Raw genomic sequence first — 16,380 nt, forward strand, 5'->3', positions numbered from 1 at the left:
GTAAATATGTGTTATTTTATTAGTAATATGGCTACTCTTGGGAATGGAGTTGGGCATCCGTGGTTGCGGGTGGGACTTAATATAACATCTCATCCTCTTTTCCCACGGTCAACATATATATAATATGAGTAATGATCTTATGAGAGCTTCCCACACCCATATGTATGGGATCTCAAATGATCACAATTAAATATGATACAAATCACTAGCAAAGTTATCATATGGGTGTGAGATTTGATTTTTTTAGTGATTTTTTAAAGTTTTACACACATGGGTGTGGAGGGTCTCAAGATCATTATTCATATAACAATATAAAAAATAGCTTGTCTAGAGAATGGATTGCAAGATATATTGTTTTTAGGATTTGAAATCTTTTTTTCTCTCTATATCTATATATTTGGATGTTGAGATGATCAATTAGACATTTTTCCAACATCACAACTATTTTTCAAAGGTTTTGTAGGTACATCGTAATTCTACATGTTAGGGTGTCTACCTTAGATAAAAATTTTCCAATAATTAAAGTGATCGCATCACTTTAAGAAGCGAGGCAGAAAAAACCATTTATCAATTGTGAGGCTTGTATCAGGCATCGTCCTTAAATAACAATACTAAGGTACATCTCAAAACTATGCCAAAAGCTATCGTTTTCATGCCACAAAGCGACTTGAAAATCAGTTAACTCTAATTATGGAATTTAAAGCTTCAAAAGTGGTGCAGGATGAACAGATCTATAAATAACTAAAAATTTAAAAAATAGATGGCAGATAATGACATTACAATATGCACTATTTTTTAAGACAGAAATTATTTTATTCTTATATGCATAAATCTCAAGGTTGAGATGATCAATTTGAGGGTCTTCTAGTATCATAACAACCCTTTTCGACGGTTTGTGAGGACGTCTCGCTTCAATAGTATAAAGTTGACACTTTATGTAAGCTTTTGTCATTTATCAAAATAAGTGAATGCTTTAAAAGTCATTTCACTCAAATATCTTCTCAAATGTTTTGTTAAAAACACGACCTTGTTTTCTTTTTCTTTTCTTTTTTTTTCTTTTTTTTTTTGAGAATGTCACAACCTTGTTTTTTATTTGGAATCATGAACAAACAAAGATATTTTGATAATTTGGCTTATGATACAAGTAGCAAATAATGATCAAAATACCCTGTTTATTCTGGATTCCACACCCAAAACAAGTATTATATATATATATTATGAGTAATGATCCCATGACACCCTCCCACATCATTGTGTGTAGGACCAAAGGATCACCATTAAATTTGACACATATCTCTAGAAAAGTCAAGTCCCATGTAATGACTTTTCTAGAGATCTGTGCAAATTTTAATGGTGATCCTTTGTGGTCATACACACATGGATGTGGAAGGGTCTCATAGGATCATTATATATATATATATATACACTTGTTTTGAGTGTGGAATCCAGAATAAACAGGGTATTTTGATAATTATTGGCTACTTGTGTCATAAGCCAAATTATCAAAGTATATTTGTTTGTTCATGATTCCAAATAAAAAACAAGGTTGTGACATTCTCAAAAAAAAAAACACGGTTGTTTTTAACAAAACATTTGAGAAGATATTTGAGTGAAATGACTTTTAAAGCGTTCACTTATTTCGATAAATGACAAAAACTTATATAAAGTGTCAACTTTATTCCATTGAAACAAGGCATTCTCACAAATCGTCGGAAAAGGTTGTTCTGATATTAGAAGACCATCAAATTGATCATCTCAACCTTGAGATTTATGCATATGAGAATAAAATAATTTCAATCTTAAAAAATAATGCATATTGTGATGTCATTATCTACCATCTATTTTTAAAATTTTTAGTTGTTTATAGTTCTGTTCAACCTGCACCACTTTTGGAGCTAACAGATTTTCATGTCATGACAAGGCTTTGTGGCATGAAAATTACAGCTTTTGGCATAGTTTTGAGATGTACCTTACTATTGTTATTTAAGGATGCAAGCCTCACAATCAATAAATGGGTTTTTCCGCTTCGCTTCTTAAAGTGATGCAACCATTTTAATTATTGGAAAATTTTTATCTAAGGTTGACACCTTAAAATGTAGAATTACGATATACCTACAAAACCTTTGAATAATAGTTTTGATGTTGGAAAAATGTCTAATTGATCATCTCGACATCGAGATATATAGATATGGAGAGAAAAAAAGATTAAAAATAATACATCTTGCAACCCATTCTCTAGACAATCTATTTTTTATATTTTTATATATTTTAAATTTTATAATTAAAAATAAAAATAGATTTCCAAACATCCTAAAAGATTTTTACCGCAAAATTGCATTGATTGTTTAAGATTGCAACCTTACGCAAGCCACACCGTTAGTTATTTATGTAAGTTATTCTCAAAAATTTTGAATTCATGGCAAAGTGGTCTTAAGTTAAACTTGAAACACAAAAATTAGTGGATCAGATGGACGGTTCAGATTTTCCGCGCTTTTCTTATCTAAGCCGCTGATTAACCACGATGCGCTGGGCCCACTTAAATACATTGGAGGCGTCGGGAGCGAAGTTCCAAGTTTTAAAGACGGGAAAAGTAGCCGTTGTGTTCGACTTTGAATGTTACCGTTGTGGGATATAGCGCTTTTTGAGAGGCAAATCTCTTTTGACTCGCGTAACAATATCCTACATAAAATGTACGAAGTTAGAGAGAGAGAGAGAGAGAGAGAGAGAAAGATGAATCCATGACAAGATATAGAAAGGCGAAAATCTATGTTACAGAGGTGTAGAAGTTAGAGAGAGAAAGGTGAATCCATGGGGAGAAGATAGAGAGACAGTGTGTTAGAGAAAGGAAGAGAGGTCTGCAACATATCCCTTGTAGGAATCAAGAAAATGGTGGCTAAGACTCCTCCATCCAAGGAATCTCACCGCCCAATGGACCAAATGTCAGCATTCAACCCAATTCTTGTGAGAGAAACAGTGAGAAAGGTATCCATTGCAAACCTTTAAATGCAATCGCCATTTCTTTGAATCGATTTGTTCTCTTTTAAGCTTTTTGCGGAGAGCTAACTGGCGTTTTCTTCTCATGTATATGGTTTCTAAAGGTGGATAAAGTGATGGCTCGGCTTCAAGAGCTACAATACACAGTGACAGGAGGAACAAAGGTGATAGGAGGGGTTAATCTCAGCCCTCGCAGCACAAGAGGCTACATAAGAACCAGCCTCAGATGCAAGCAAGAATCGATCAGGTTTCATAATCTCTCTCTCTCTCTCTCTCTCTCTCTCTCTCTCTCTCTCTCTTACATGGGCTTATTGATCCAATTGGGTTTCCTGAATTTATGAAGGATCCGTAACACAGCTCTCAGGAAAGCTCCATGTGCCGAGATTGAAAGGAACAGCACTGGTAAAAACCACATCTTTGCAAACTGTACCACACACACAATCTCTCTCTCTCTCTCTCTACTTTTCTAACTTTTTGTATATTGGGTTTTTGTTTATTTGCAGGTGAATGGAGGAGAATGTCCCTTCCGGCCATGTTGGTCGGAGAAACAGTTGGAGAAATTTTGCAGGCAAGCAAATTCGCAAAACAATTGGTTGATGCCACTCGGGTTCTCTCTAACTCGAATGATCCTAAAACTCCAGTGGGCACAAAAACAAAGCCTAATAATAAAACCAGAATCGAATTGCACACGAGAAGGAAGAAAGAGAAACAAGAGAGAGGAAAACCAGAAGTCCGAGGATCCCCACCTCTCAGAAGGGCGCGATCACGCATCAATTTCAAGGTTTCAGCTGCTAGTGAGAGACTGATGGCCTCTAGTGAGAGAGCAGAGGCGTCTAGTGAGAGAAAAGCGGGAGAGAAGAAGGACAATCAGCAACAGCATGCGGCCCTTCGAGTTTCGCCAAAACACAAGCCATGGGCTAGGAAGGCGGTTCTCTTTCCAAACCCACTTTTTCTCTCTTCTCCCTCTTCTCAGAAACCCAAATTCATTGGAAAAACCAGATCGCCAATTATAGCTAGAACTTCTTTTGCTTCTCCTTCACAAACGCCCAAGTTCACAGGGAAAACCAGGTCCCCTCCATTTTCACAAAAACCCAAACTCATGGGGAAAACCAGGTCCCCTCATAAAACCAGGTCTCCCCCTCATATATTCGCAATAAAATCACCTGATCCTCCACCTTCAATGAAATTTTCAGTGAAGATCAAGAGCCCACCATTGAATATAGCTAAGAAACCAGGTCATTCTTCTTTGAAGTCTCCACCTAGTCGAATGAATAGAGCATCGAGGGTTTATCGGTCGATTTCTCCATCAAATTTGGCCAAAAGATTGGGTTCGCCATTGAAGAAAAGATTGGGTTCGCCATTGAAGAGTGCTAAACAAATGCTGGTTGGTAGTCGTAGTTTGAGACAGGGGAGCTCTGTTTCTGAACTGTTAATGAGAAGATTTAGTGGATCATTCTCAGGTATTCAAGTGGGTTCTTGAAGAAGCTTTGGTCGTTGAGAACTTGAGATTGTAACTCTCTCTCTCTCACTCTCAGTATATGATGTTTGCAGATCAATAATTTATCACTACTTGTGACATGGATGGTTTGTGTAATATAAGAAGCATACATTTATTAATATTGTTACGATTCTTAATAATGCATTCAGGGCTATTTAGTGATATTCAAGTGAGTTCACAAAGCCTGTTGGCTGAGATTGTATTTTTTTTTTTAATTTTTTGTGTGATTTTGGATGTCGCAAAGTGGATTTTTTTTTGATATATATATATATAAAAAGAGAGATCATTATACACTTACTTCCTCGGGCAAAAGAAATTTTCATTCTCAATTTTTTGGTATAAGCTTTGGAATCACCAGATTAGTATTTAAAAAAATGGATTTTGAGTTCCCAATGACTTAGGTCAGACTATCCAAATATCATGACATTATCTTCCGGGTGAAAAGTGTATTACTGCTGATAGAGGGCTCTAGACAGAGATGGCCTCTAGGGAGAGGGTGGTCCGGGGTGGCTAGTTCCACTATGAAACTGTCAAGAGTTTCATTCTCAGGCAAAAGAAATTTTCAGTTTTAGTATATGCTATGGAATCACCAGATTAGTATTTTGAAAAATGGATTTTGAGTTCGAGAGTACTTAGATCTGACTATTCAAATATTAGGACATTATCTTACGGGTGCTAAGATTGTGTTAACTGCTGAGAGAGGGCTCTAGGTAGAGGTGGACTCCAGGTTGAGGTGGTTGGGATCACAAATGCCACAATGAAACGTCTAGAGTTCCATCCTCACCAGGTCTGCAGTTAACATTCCAATAAAAAAGGAGGGAAAAAAAAAATGAGGACAGGTTAGAACTTGCGTGTGGGAGGCTTTGAATGCAGTCGAGCCCGGTGGGTTTGAGGGAGATGGATTCAAGAACTATTCTTGAAAGTAGATTCTAGAAGTGTGAGCGTGTTCAAGAGTGTTGGTGAAGGTAAGTTCCGAGGCTTTGAGCCCAGTGGGTTTGAGGAGTAGGTGCTAGTGCGTCGCAGGTTAGGACCCATATTGATTGATATTGGTCCTTGTTGATGTGTTATTTGGCAAAGAGGACTAGCCTTTTTCTGCCTCTCTCGTCCTTTGGGGAGGCAACTTTTTCACCAAAAGAGGTAGGTCTTCCTTTTGTTTTAGCTTCTAATTTGTTTTCAAATAAAGTGTAAGATGTTTCCAACTTCCCATTCTTTTGCATTGTTTGCTTCTGGAGTCTTTGTTTTCTTTTCATGATTTTAGTTTTTTTTAGATTTGTTTGAAACCAGAATTAGAATCCTAGTCTTGGGCCTGGCCTGATTCGAAAATCTTAATATTTTCGACATTCAATCTTTTGGGAGGTACAAACCCAGTACAATACATGTCCGGAAGTGTGAATTGGTTCCATCAGAAGGCTCCAAAAGAACAAGGTTTAAAGTAGTGAGAAATGTTGAGTTCATGTGGCTTTTAAAGGCCTTATGGGTGCTTGTAAAATGAAATGATATAGTGGATCATGAACTCAGTGGAGTGGTCCCGCGTGGACTATACTAAGCAAACGATAGTTTGCTGATACCGATATGTGCTTAACGATCTAGGCCAGTCGGTTGGGAAAAACTCATGTTATCTGGGTATAAAGAACAAACCAATAAGGGTTTTAATGGATTAGCTCTTGATGAGGTCGGAGAATATGCCCGAATGAGTGAGCTGAGGGACTGTGTGACCCATGTGTGTGATGGTGGCCTATAGAGACAGGGGTCAAAACCTCATCCATGTACCATCACACGGCATGCATATCGATAGATCATTTGGGAAAGCTAGAAATCCAGCTTTTAGTGTGAAGCGCATGAATGTGCGAGAGATACCCATATACGCCATAGAGCTGTGGTAGCGTAAGGTCTTGGTGACTTTGACTTGTCTCTAGAGGAGAACCTGAAATCCACATACTACGATTGCGATCCCTTGGCTCATCGGTTGGACATTGGTGACCCGCTAATGAGCCCCTGCTTAGACTGTGGGTCATGAAAAACACTAGGTCGATCTGATAAAGCAAGTGTGGTCTGTAGTCTACAATTGAAGGTGGAGTGCCCCATGATTGTTGATTCCTAAACCATATGGATCATTTTTCCATCAAATTAATTTAATTGTATTTGTTTTATGATGAAAATTATTTTAAGGTTATTATTTGAATTTTTATGAATCCCTCGATATTTTATTTATAATTTTTGGATTTATAAAATTAAAGATATTGATGTTACAATTATTTAAATATTTAAATAATATTCTAAATTTTTTTTATTAATTTTAAATATATAAAAATATCATGGGGGTCCATTGTGCACATGGGCCCGCCATATTTTTAGAAGATGGGGCTTATGAGTGCCTCCCTTGGCTGGCACGCCCCACCCTTATTCTCTTTCATATTTTTTGGTGATATGGCATATGGCCATATGGTTGGAAGTTATTAACTAAATATTGACTTGATATATGTTTGAAAGATTTTGTAGAAAGATTGAGTAGATTTGTGCTATTTTATGGTATACACAATATTTTAATTAGATTTAATTTATTTAATTTCTATTTATGGGAAAATGATTTAGAAAAGGGGGATAATGGTTCATGCACCTTCTATAATATTGATAGCCCATCTATGGAATTGATGGCTCAGATCTCTCACCCCACAAGTCACCCTTTATCGACAGTCTATGCTCAATCTCACAAGAAGAGGCAAGCCAAAGAAAACCCTAATCTTATTCAAAAGCCTATAAAAGAAAATTGTCTCTACCAAAAAATCTCTACACCTTATCTTTTTATTTCTCTCTCTAAAGAAAGTTTATCTCTCTCCTGTATGATCTCTCTCTCTCCCACATTGTGAAAGAACCTAAGGGTTTAGGTTATGGAGTGCTTCTCTCTTATCTCTCAAATATGGATTTATGGCTAAGGGTTTTAGTTTAACAAAAAACGAATCCATCTCTCTCAAACTAGGTTGTTAAGAAAATTCACCTAGGGTTTGAGTTTGTGATCAAAGGGGTTCATGTTCCATTGGTGGGGCCTGTTAGAAATTTGTTTTCTCAGTTCGAGATTGAAGCTAGACCGTTGATTCCGCGCCATCGGATGGTGGTGACTTGGTATGAGGTGTAATAAACTCGGTTGAGGTAATCTCCGACACTCTTCCTTTTGTTTCTTGCAATCTTATCTTTTATTCTCAAATCTAGTGCATAGTTATTTCAATAGCATCAAGTTGCTAAGATCTTGGTTTTAATGTTATATTGATTTTATTTTGAAATTTATCTTATTATAATAAATACCACCTGTAAGTGATCTTTTGCCGAAAGAAAGGGGTGAAAAATAAATAAATAAATATATATATATATATATATATATATATCTATATATATATATTCTTCGGTAAAAGATCACATAGGTCTTTCTTTCATTGGTATCAGAGCTATTGATAGTTGATGTCACTAGTTATCATTTCTCTTTATTGCGTTGAAATCAAGCTTGAGAATGAGATATAAGAAAGCTAATGACCTTTGTGGTCAAGAAATACACCAACAGTTAAGAATTATTGAAATATTCCAACACCGAAAAAGCACTCTGCATAATGAGTATTCTGGACTATTTTGGAGTAAAGATATGAAGAATATAATGAGGCATTTTTTTATTACATACTTCAGTGCTATTTTGTGTATTTAAGAGTAGGATTTACCTGCAAAATTTCAATGGGAAATTATAAGGGAATTGAGAGTTATGGAATCATCAATGAAGGGTGCCAGTTTTGACCCTGTAAAATTCAAGAACTGTCCATTGTGTTCCATGATTTTTTCCACCAATCATATGATTTTATTTCTTGCTGAAATTTTACTATAACTCACAAAATTAAGTCTACTTTCAAGTAAAAAATTCATCAAGAAATTCCTTGTGGTTTGAAAGATATGATCAATTTATTGAAGAGTGCGCAAGTTTTGTTTTCTGTAATAAAAATTATTTCCATGACTTGGAAGTCATGAATTTATTTCCATACTTAACAAAATGTTGTATGGTCCACACTAAGTTTTTAGACTTTTATTCTAAGCCTATTTTCCAATAAAATTTATTTGAGAGAGAAATATCCATGGGAAGAGAGGAATAAAAAATTTAGAAAAGAGGTCATCCTGAATTTTCTGTAATTTGGTATGTCTTTCATTGAATACATGAATAGCTATATTTATCAAGCCTACTTAACAGAGTGATATAAGGCTTATGAAAATATATGTGTTACTATTGTGTGTCTAATTTCAAACAAATTTGGTTTGAAAGAGAAACTCCATGATTGTAGAGAGAAAATACAATTTTACTAGATAGTGTTCATCTTGGAATTCTGCAGTATGATTTATTTTGTGACGTAAATGTCACTTATGTATTTCTCTGAATGAAAGTACTATTTGGAATTCAAACTATGATGTTATGATTTGGTTTTGAGTTTAGTTTTCAACACAAAAGATTTCATGAATAAATTCTTTGAGGATTGAGAAAAACAAATTTTTTATTGAGAGGTGCTCAACCTAATTTTCAACTGAAAAAATTGCATTGTGACTTAAATGTCACTAAAATGAATATTCACTGAATGGTATGATTTAGGGATAGAACTGAGCACTATTTTATATTTTTTGAGTCTATTTCAATACTCAAAAGGATTCGAAGATTAACTTTTTATGAGTTGAGAGATATCATATTTTTATCATGGGATGCTCAAGTTCTATTCTGCAATAAATTAAAAGGATGTGGCATGTTAAGACATATATTTGGATTCCTAATTATGAAGACCTTTTTTTTTTTGGGGGCTCATTTGAAAAGGTTTTATAGTGTGCTATGAGTATGGTTTATTATAATAAAACTTCAGAGAGAGGTAATACAGAGTTGACAAGATATGACACTCTATGTGAAGAATATTTGATTTGAGAATAACATAAATAAGAAGAAACACAATACCTATAAAAACATCTTAGTTTCTTCGAAATGAAGGGATATATAGAGAGACTTAGTGGTAGCATAGAAACACTAAAGATTAGTAGGAGAATCGAAATTATGATATTTGAAATAATGGAATGAAGAAGATATTTTCTTCATTATGTAAGACAGGAAAATCCAAGTGTCGAAGAGATGAACACTTCGTGACATGTGAAACCAATGACGAATATATTCTCCATCAGTTGTATGCACTTCCAAGATCACAAAAGCTTGTCGAACAAGTAAAAGCGATTAATCAAGAAAGCCTAGGTACCACACTACATGGTTTTGAGGTACGAAATCTATCTCACACTATATGGTAAGGTCATATAGGGAAAGAGGATTCAATAATTTTTTTAACGTGATTTGGTTATATTTTGGCTAATTGTTTTATGAATATGTATGGAGTGTATGGACATTAAGTGATAAATTCTAACAAATTTGAAAGTGCCGATTTTGAATACCTTGTGTTTTTATGTCTCATTGTGTTTGAGTATGAACTACTTAAGGTAGTGATACATATAGAGATGTGATTTGATCAAGGGCTTTGAGCCCTAAGGATAGAACACAAGAGATGGTTGTGGCTTATTCAAATATGTAAGCACAAAGGAACTTGGTCTTGGTGACCAACCTCTTAATAATGTCTATAATATGATGTGTTGCATGTGATGATGATCTCTTGATAAATTCTCTATAATTGTTAAAAATGAAGTACTTTGTCAAGGCTTTAATAGACATTATTTAGTCGTGCTTTATTTTGGATAAAATTATGAGATGATATATATGATTTGTTTTTATGGTCATGAAGTTAACTTGGTAATAAATTAAAGGTGAATGTGGTAAAATGATTTATGAAGGCTAAGCATATATTTTATAATTAAATTGGATGATTTGAGAAAATCCTAAGTCTATAAATATGGTTTTTAGAAAACCACATAGTCTTGCAAGGTCCATTAAGTTTTTATGAAAATCATTTTAAACTGTCATACTATTATATAACTATTGCTTATGAATGCATATATATATACCAAGTCAACTTTTTTTTATTAAAAAGAAAAACATTATGTCTTGAAGGTATTTATAAAAGTGGGAGAAAACTATCATACACTATTTTTTTTAAAATACCTATATGTCTTGACCCATGTTTCTAATTATTTAGAATCATCAATTACCTAAGACTTTGAACTATAGGGAATGTTGTAGAAATGCCATCATGCTGAGCTTCTCTGACACATATTGTGTTGATTAGATAACTTGGTTTATATGAATTTACTACCAAGATGTCTAATGTGGTTGCACCTTTGTGGTTCATGAAGGTTTTTGCATATCGTGAAACCATCGGGTATTGAATTACATATTGCATGAGACTTGATATGCTACTTCATGATATATGCATAAGAATGTTGAGAATGTATGTTGTATGTGCAATAATTGAGTGGGAGCTGCTACAGTCCTACGTTTTTTTATCTGCTTGGATATTCAGATATACAAGTGCAAGCTATCTCACAGATCTAGATGATGCGAAGTCTACATCTGGATATGTATTCATGCTTGGAGGGGGTGCAATTTCTTAAAAACAAAGAAACAGGATTTGATGAAATTGTCCACTATGAAGGTAGAGTACGTGTCGTGCTGTTTGGTGATTGAGGAGACTGTATGGATTAAGAAATTTTTTAATTGACCTGACTTTCACCTCGCGCGTTGTGAGGTAGTAAGAATTTTATGCGACAGCACGGTGACGATATGTGTGTCAAAGGAGCCACTATTCTATAAGAACTCCAAGTATAAAAACCCAGGTTTTTATCACCTGAGGAATGAGGTGAGATTGAGAAAGATCGAGATCCAGATAAACTAAATATTCCAATGGGAGCACCTGCTAGTATTTGACATGCGAAATGGAACAAAAGACTATAATGTTGTTCACTCATGGAACTCAAATGTTTGGTGCTGGTTGTATGGCTACAAAAGGGAACAACTTATTTGAAGAACTCTTTTGAGTGCATGAACATACGACCCATGTGATGAGGGTACGTGATGGTCTTTTGTGACAACAAGTCCATGATTCACGGTACGATGTGAAATATGAGCTACGACCACTTTTGGGATGAGATCCGAACAGCAAAGAGAAAAATGTGTTGCCTCTATAAATCTTTTTTGTGAGGAATTGATGGCGAAAGCCATGATTAATGTATTGAAAAAATAAGTAAAAATGCTTGAGAGAAATTGTAATTGGGATAAAGAAATGGGAATGAGAGAAAGTGAGAAAGAGAGAATGTAAGGCCTTCAAAGGCCAAATGGGAGATGTTGGGTTTATATGGCCTTTAAAAGCCTTATGAGTGCTTGTAAAATGAAATGATATAGTGGAACATGAACTCAGTAGGAGTGTAGTCCCTCGTGGACCATACTAAGCAAATAATGATTTGCTGATACCGATCTGTGCTTAACGATCTAGGCCAGTCGATTGGAAAAAACCCATGTTACCTGGGCATAAAGAATAAATGGAGAAAGGTTCTCATGGGTTAGCCCTTGATGAGGTCGGAGAATATGCCCGGATGAGTGAGCCGAGGGACTATGTAACCCTTGTGTGTGATAGTAGCCTACAAAGATAAGGCCAAAACCTCATCCATGTACCATCACACGGCATGCATATCGATAGATCGTTCGAAAAAGCTAGAAATCCAGCTTTTAGGGTGAAGCGTATGAATGTACGAGAGATACCCCTATACGCCATAGAGCTGTGGTCGCGTAAGATCTTGGTGACCTTGACTTGTCTCTAGGGGAGAACTTGAAATCTACATACTACGATTGCGATCTCTTGGCTCATCGGTTGGACATTGGTGACCCGCTAATGAGCCCCTGCTTGGACTGTGGGTCATGAGAAACACTGGGTCGATCTGATAAAGCAAGTGTGGTCTGTAGTCCACAATTGAAGGTGGAGTGCCCCATGATTGTTGATTCTTAAACCATATGGATCATTTTCTCATCAAATTAATTTAATTGTATTTGTTTTGTAATGGAAATTATTTTAAGATTATTATTTGAATTTTTATGAACCCCTGGATATTTTATTTATAATTTTTGGATTTATAAAATTAAAGATATTGACTGTACAATTGTTTAAATATTCAAATAATATTCTAAAATCATTTTATTAATTTTAAATATATAAAAATATCATGGGGGCCCATTGTGCACATAGGCCCCCCATATTTTTAGAAGGTGGGGCCCATGAATGCCTCCCTGGGATGGCACGCCCCACCCTTATTCTCTTTCCTATTTTTTGGTGATATGTCATGTGACAATATGGTTGGAAGATATTGACTAAATATTGACTTGATATACCTTTGAAAGATTTTATAGAAAGATTGAGTAGACTTGTGCTATTTTATGGTATGCACAATATTTTGATTAAATTTAATTTATTTAATTTCTATTGATGGGAAAATAGTTTAGGAAAGGGAGATAATGGTTTATGCACATTCCATAATGTTGATGGCCCATCTATGGAATGGATGGCTCAGATCTTTCACCCTACAAGTCACCCTTGATCGATAGTCTATGTTCAATCTCACGAGAAGAGGCAAGCCAAAGAAAACCCTAAAAAACCCTAATCTTATTCAAAAGCCTATAAAAAGGGATTGTCTCTACTAAAAAATCTATATACCTTATCTTTTTATTTTTCTCTCTTAAGAAAATTTATCTCTCTCTCGTGAAAGAACCTAAGGGTTTAGGTTATGGAGTTCTTCTCTCTTATCTCACAAATATGGAATTTATGGCTAAGGGTTTTAGGGTTTAACAAAAAGAGAATTCATCTCTCTCAAACTAGGTTGCTAAGAGAATTCTCCTAGGGTTTGAGTTTATGATCAAAGGGATTCATGTTCCATTGGTATAGCTTGGCTGAATTTTTTTTCCCGGTTCGAAATTGAAGCTAGACCGTTGATCCCGCGCCATCGGATGGTGGTGACTTGGTGTGGGGTGTAATAAGCCCAGTTGAGGTAATCTCCAGCACTCTTCATAGTGTTTATTACAATCTTATCTTTTATTCTCAAACGTAGTGTATAGTTGTTTCAATGGTATCAAGTTGTTAAGATCTTGGTTTTATTGTTATGTTGATTTTATTTTGAAATTTATCTTATTATAATAAATACCACTTGTAAGTGATTGTTTGCCAAAAGAAATGGGTGAAAAAAATAAAATAAAGAAATAATAAATAAATAAAAATTATATTCCCCGATAAAAGATCTTATAGGTCTTTCTTTCAAGAAAATTTTTGGGGACTTATAGTTCACTAAATGTATGACCATTGATAAAGCAAAATGACAAATGACGATTCGTATAGTTGGCCCCAAATAGTTGGAAAAATATTGTGATGATGATAATAACGAATCTTTGGTTACCATTGGTGGAAAAATATAGACCATGTGAACCCATCCTCATGTTTTACTGAAACAAGGTGGTGAAGGATAAAAGAACATGAATGCAGATAACTTCATCATGGCATTGGAAAAAACCTAGAGCAATTTAGAGAAATATTGGATGCTATGATTTGAAGGGTGTTTTCAGGCCAACTTTAAATGGGTATGAGTAGGATTATCAATTTGAGAGAGTTTTATCATGGTGAGCTTGGATCTTGAGTTTATGATCAGCACTTAATTTTAGAACTCGCTTGGAGCTAAGGATGGTAGCAGGCCAAGCTAGGGCTTCCCCGTGCTTGGCTCTGAACCTTAGGGGCTCGGCCGTGCAATAGAGATTAGACTTGTTTTAATTCATAAAAATAAAGAAATAAAGAAAAAAAGTTCAGGTCGGTCCATCAATCTTGGCCGATGCCATGCTCAGATTGGAAATAGAACCTAGATTTGGATGTGGTTTCTATAGAGCCGAGACTCCAATCAAAGTAAAGCGCACCTTTAAATAGTGTCGAGAAATGTGGTTTCAATACTAAAAATCTTTGTGGTTGCCTTAAAATATATTTTCATCTTTAATTATAAAATTTAAAGATTAAAAAATAATGTAGATCGAGCAAATCTATGAAAACTTGAAAATCTTGAAAATTGACGGTCCAAAAATGCGTTACAAGATGCACTATTTCTGAAACTTGAAATCCATTTTTTTCTCATGTCCATGCATCTTGATGTCAAGATGATTAATTTGAGGATATTTGGGCATCAAAACAACCTCTTCTAATGAAATTTTTGAGGTGGGCTCTAATATGATTACTTAGAGACTCAGCTCTATATAAACTTTTTCCCCTAGATTTTAGATCTCAGCCTAGCACTCCAGCCAAATTAACTGCCCTGGGGCTGGGCTAGGTCGGCCTGGCCCATAGCATCTGAGATGATCAATATGCCCTTGTGTCATGTTCCAAAGATTATTCAGGAAATGGCAGCTAACTGGATAGGCAAGCTAGATCGGCCTGGCTGTAATGGCGGTATGGACAATGTTGTAGATCGGCCAGGATGTAATTGTGGTATTGACAATGGTGTAGATTGGCCAGGCTGTAATGGTGGTTTTGACGATTTTGTCTGGTTGGCATTGCAACATAGCCTTACTGACCTTGGGATGGAACAAGGAGACCCTACACACTCAATTTGTTCGGATCATGTATCAACATACATGTTCAAGGAAAAAGCAACGCTTCTGGTGTTTTACAGAGGAAACCCGATATTTTGATGACTCTGTTGCCAAAACTGAAGCTCGAATGGAATTGTCGCAGAGAAGATAAACTCATACTGAGGTTACGGATTTTTGGGCAGGTTCTTGAAGAAGATTTGGTTGTGGGGGTCCATGCCTGTGTAGCACTCCTCTTGCCTTTGGCTTTGGGCAAGTCAAGCGACCATCTTTCTAGGACCCTGGTCTTTCATTTTCTCGAGAGAATTTATGAGCGCCCATATGCAATGTCTATCTTAAAGTTTGGGAAGGACAAGAAAGGGAGCAACTTGGTTCCTGCCCTCTACTCTAAATATTTGTTGAAAGCTACTAAATTGAGAACTTCAAGCATCAAGGTTGAACAGGTTACCGAAAGGATGTACGAGGATTATCCATTATTGGAGCTGGTTCTCAAAACATGCTTCCCCCGAGAAAGTTTGAATGATAGATTGGCAAGAGAAACAGAACTTATTGAGTTGATTATAGGTCGAAGAAACAGGACACTCTCTTATGACTGGATCCACATTTTGTTATGGTGCTTCGGAAACAGTGAATCGTGTTACTGGTTCGTAGACTACATTCATGCAATTACAGAAGATTTTGGAGAAATTGAACGAAGAGAATTCCCGTAAGGCCATCAGTCTTGAAATACTCGAGCAGACTGTTGAGTTCAGGAGGATAAAGAACAAAATGACTGTTGGAAAGGAGGCTACAGTCCTCTGGTAGTAAGGCTTTGATACGAGCTGCGGACAGAGCTCTACTTTAAGATAATTACTAGTATTCATCTAGGATGTGGCAACCGAGTCTGGGTTTGTTTGTGGGATTTACATTTCTAAAATTTGAATTAAGGCATCGCTAGGTTTTCCGTATATTAAGATTGTCTATTATCCATATTTTATTCTTTTGGTGCATGTTTGACTGCCCGCATATATTTGAAAGAGAAACAATGATCTTTCGAACCACCGGCTAGAGCACCTCCTGCAAAGGTAAATGCCCACATCCCTCAGGGGAGGAAATGTTTCCTGCCCTGGAGATTTGAACACCACCATTCAGCCAGCAAACCTATGCCTTGAGGTTGATAATGGGAGATCCAGATGGAGCGTCTTGCATACATTTTCACTTGATCAGACTGTCCATCAACAAATGTGGAATTCACCAAAAATCTAGAAATCCTTAAAAATCCCAAAATAATACAGACCAGATGAGGTTTAAGAGCAAGAGATAGGTATAGTGAATAAGTACCCTAAAAAAAAAAAAA

The 16,380-nt window shown here is 35.8% G+C and overlaps 1 protein-coding gene across 1 annotated transcript; it reads left to right on the forward strand.

Annotated features, from left to right (window-relative positions):
* The first annotated feature begins 2,774 nt into the window (after positions 1–2,774).
* ATN (cyclin family) lies at positions 2,775–4,654 on the forward strand. The gene is made up of 4 exons (XM_020671149.2): positions 2,775–2,982; positions 3,099–3,241; positions 3,338–3,396; positions 3,498–4,654. The coding sequence occupies exons 1-4, from the start codon at positions 2,887–2,889 to the stop codon at positions 4,472–4,474; spliced, it is 1,275 nt and encodes a 424-aa protein (XP_020526808.1). The 5' UTR covers positions 2,775–2,886; the 3' UTR covers positions 4,475–4,654.
* The last annotated feature ends 11,726 nt before the right edge of the window (positions 4,655–16,380 follow it).

Source organism: Amborella trichopoda, chromosome 1, assembly GCF_054954075.1.
Source record: "Amborella trichopoda isolate Santa Cruz 75 chromosome 1, AtrichopodaSantaCruz75HAP2 v2.0, whole genome shotgun sequence".
NCBI lineage: Eukaryota > Viridiplantae > Streptophyta > Magnoliopsida > Amborellales > Amborellaceae > Amborella > Amborella trichopoda.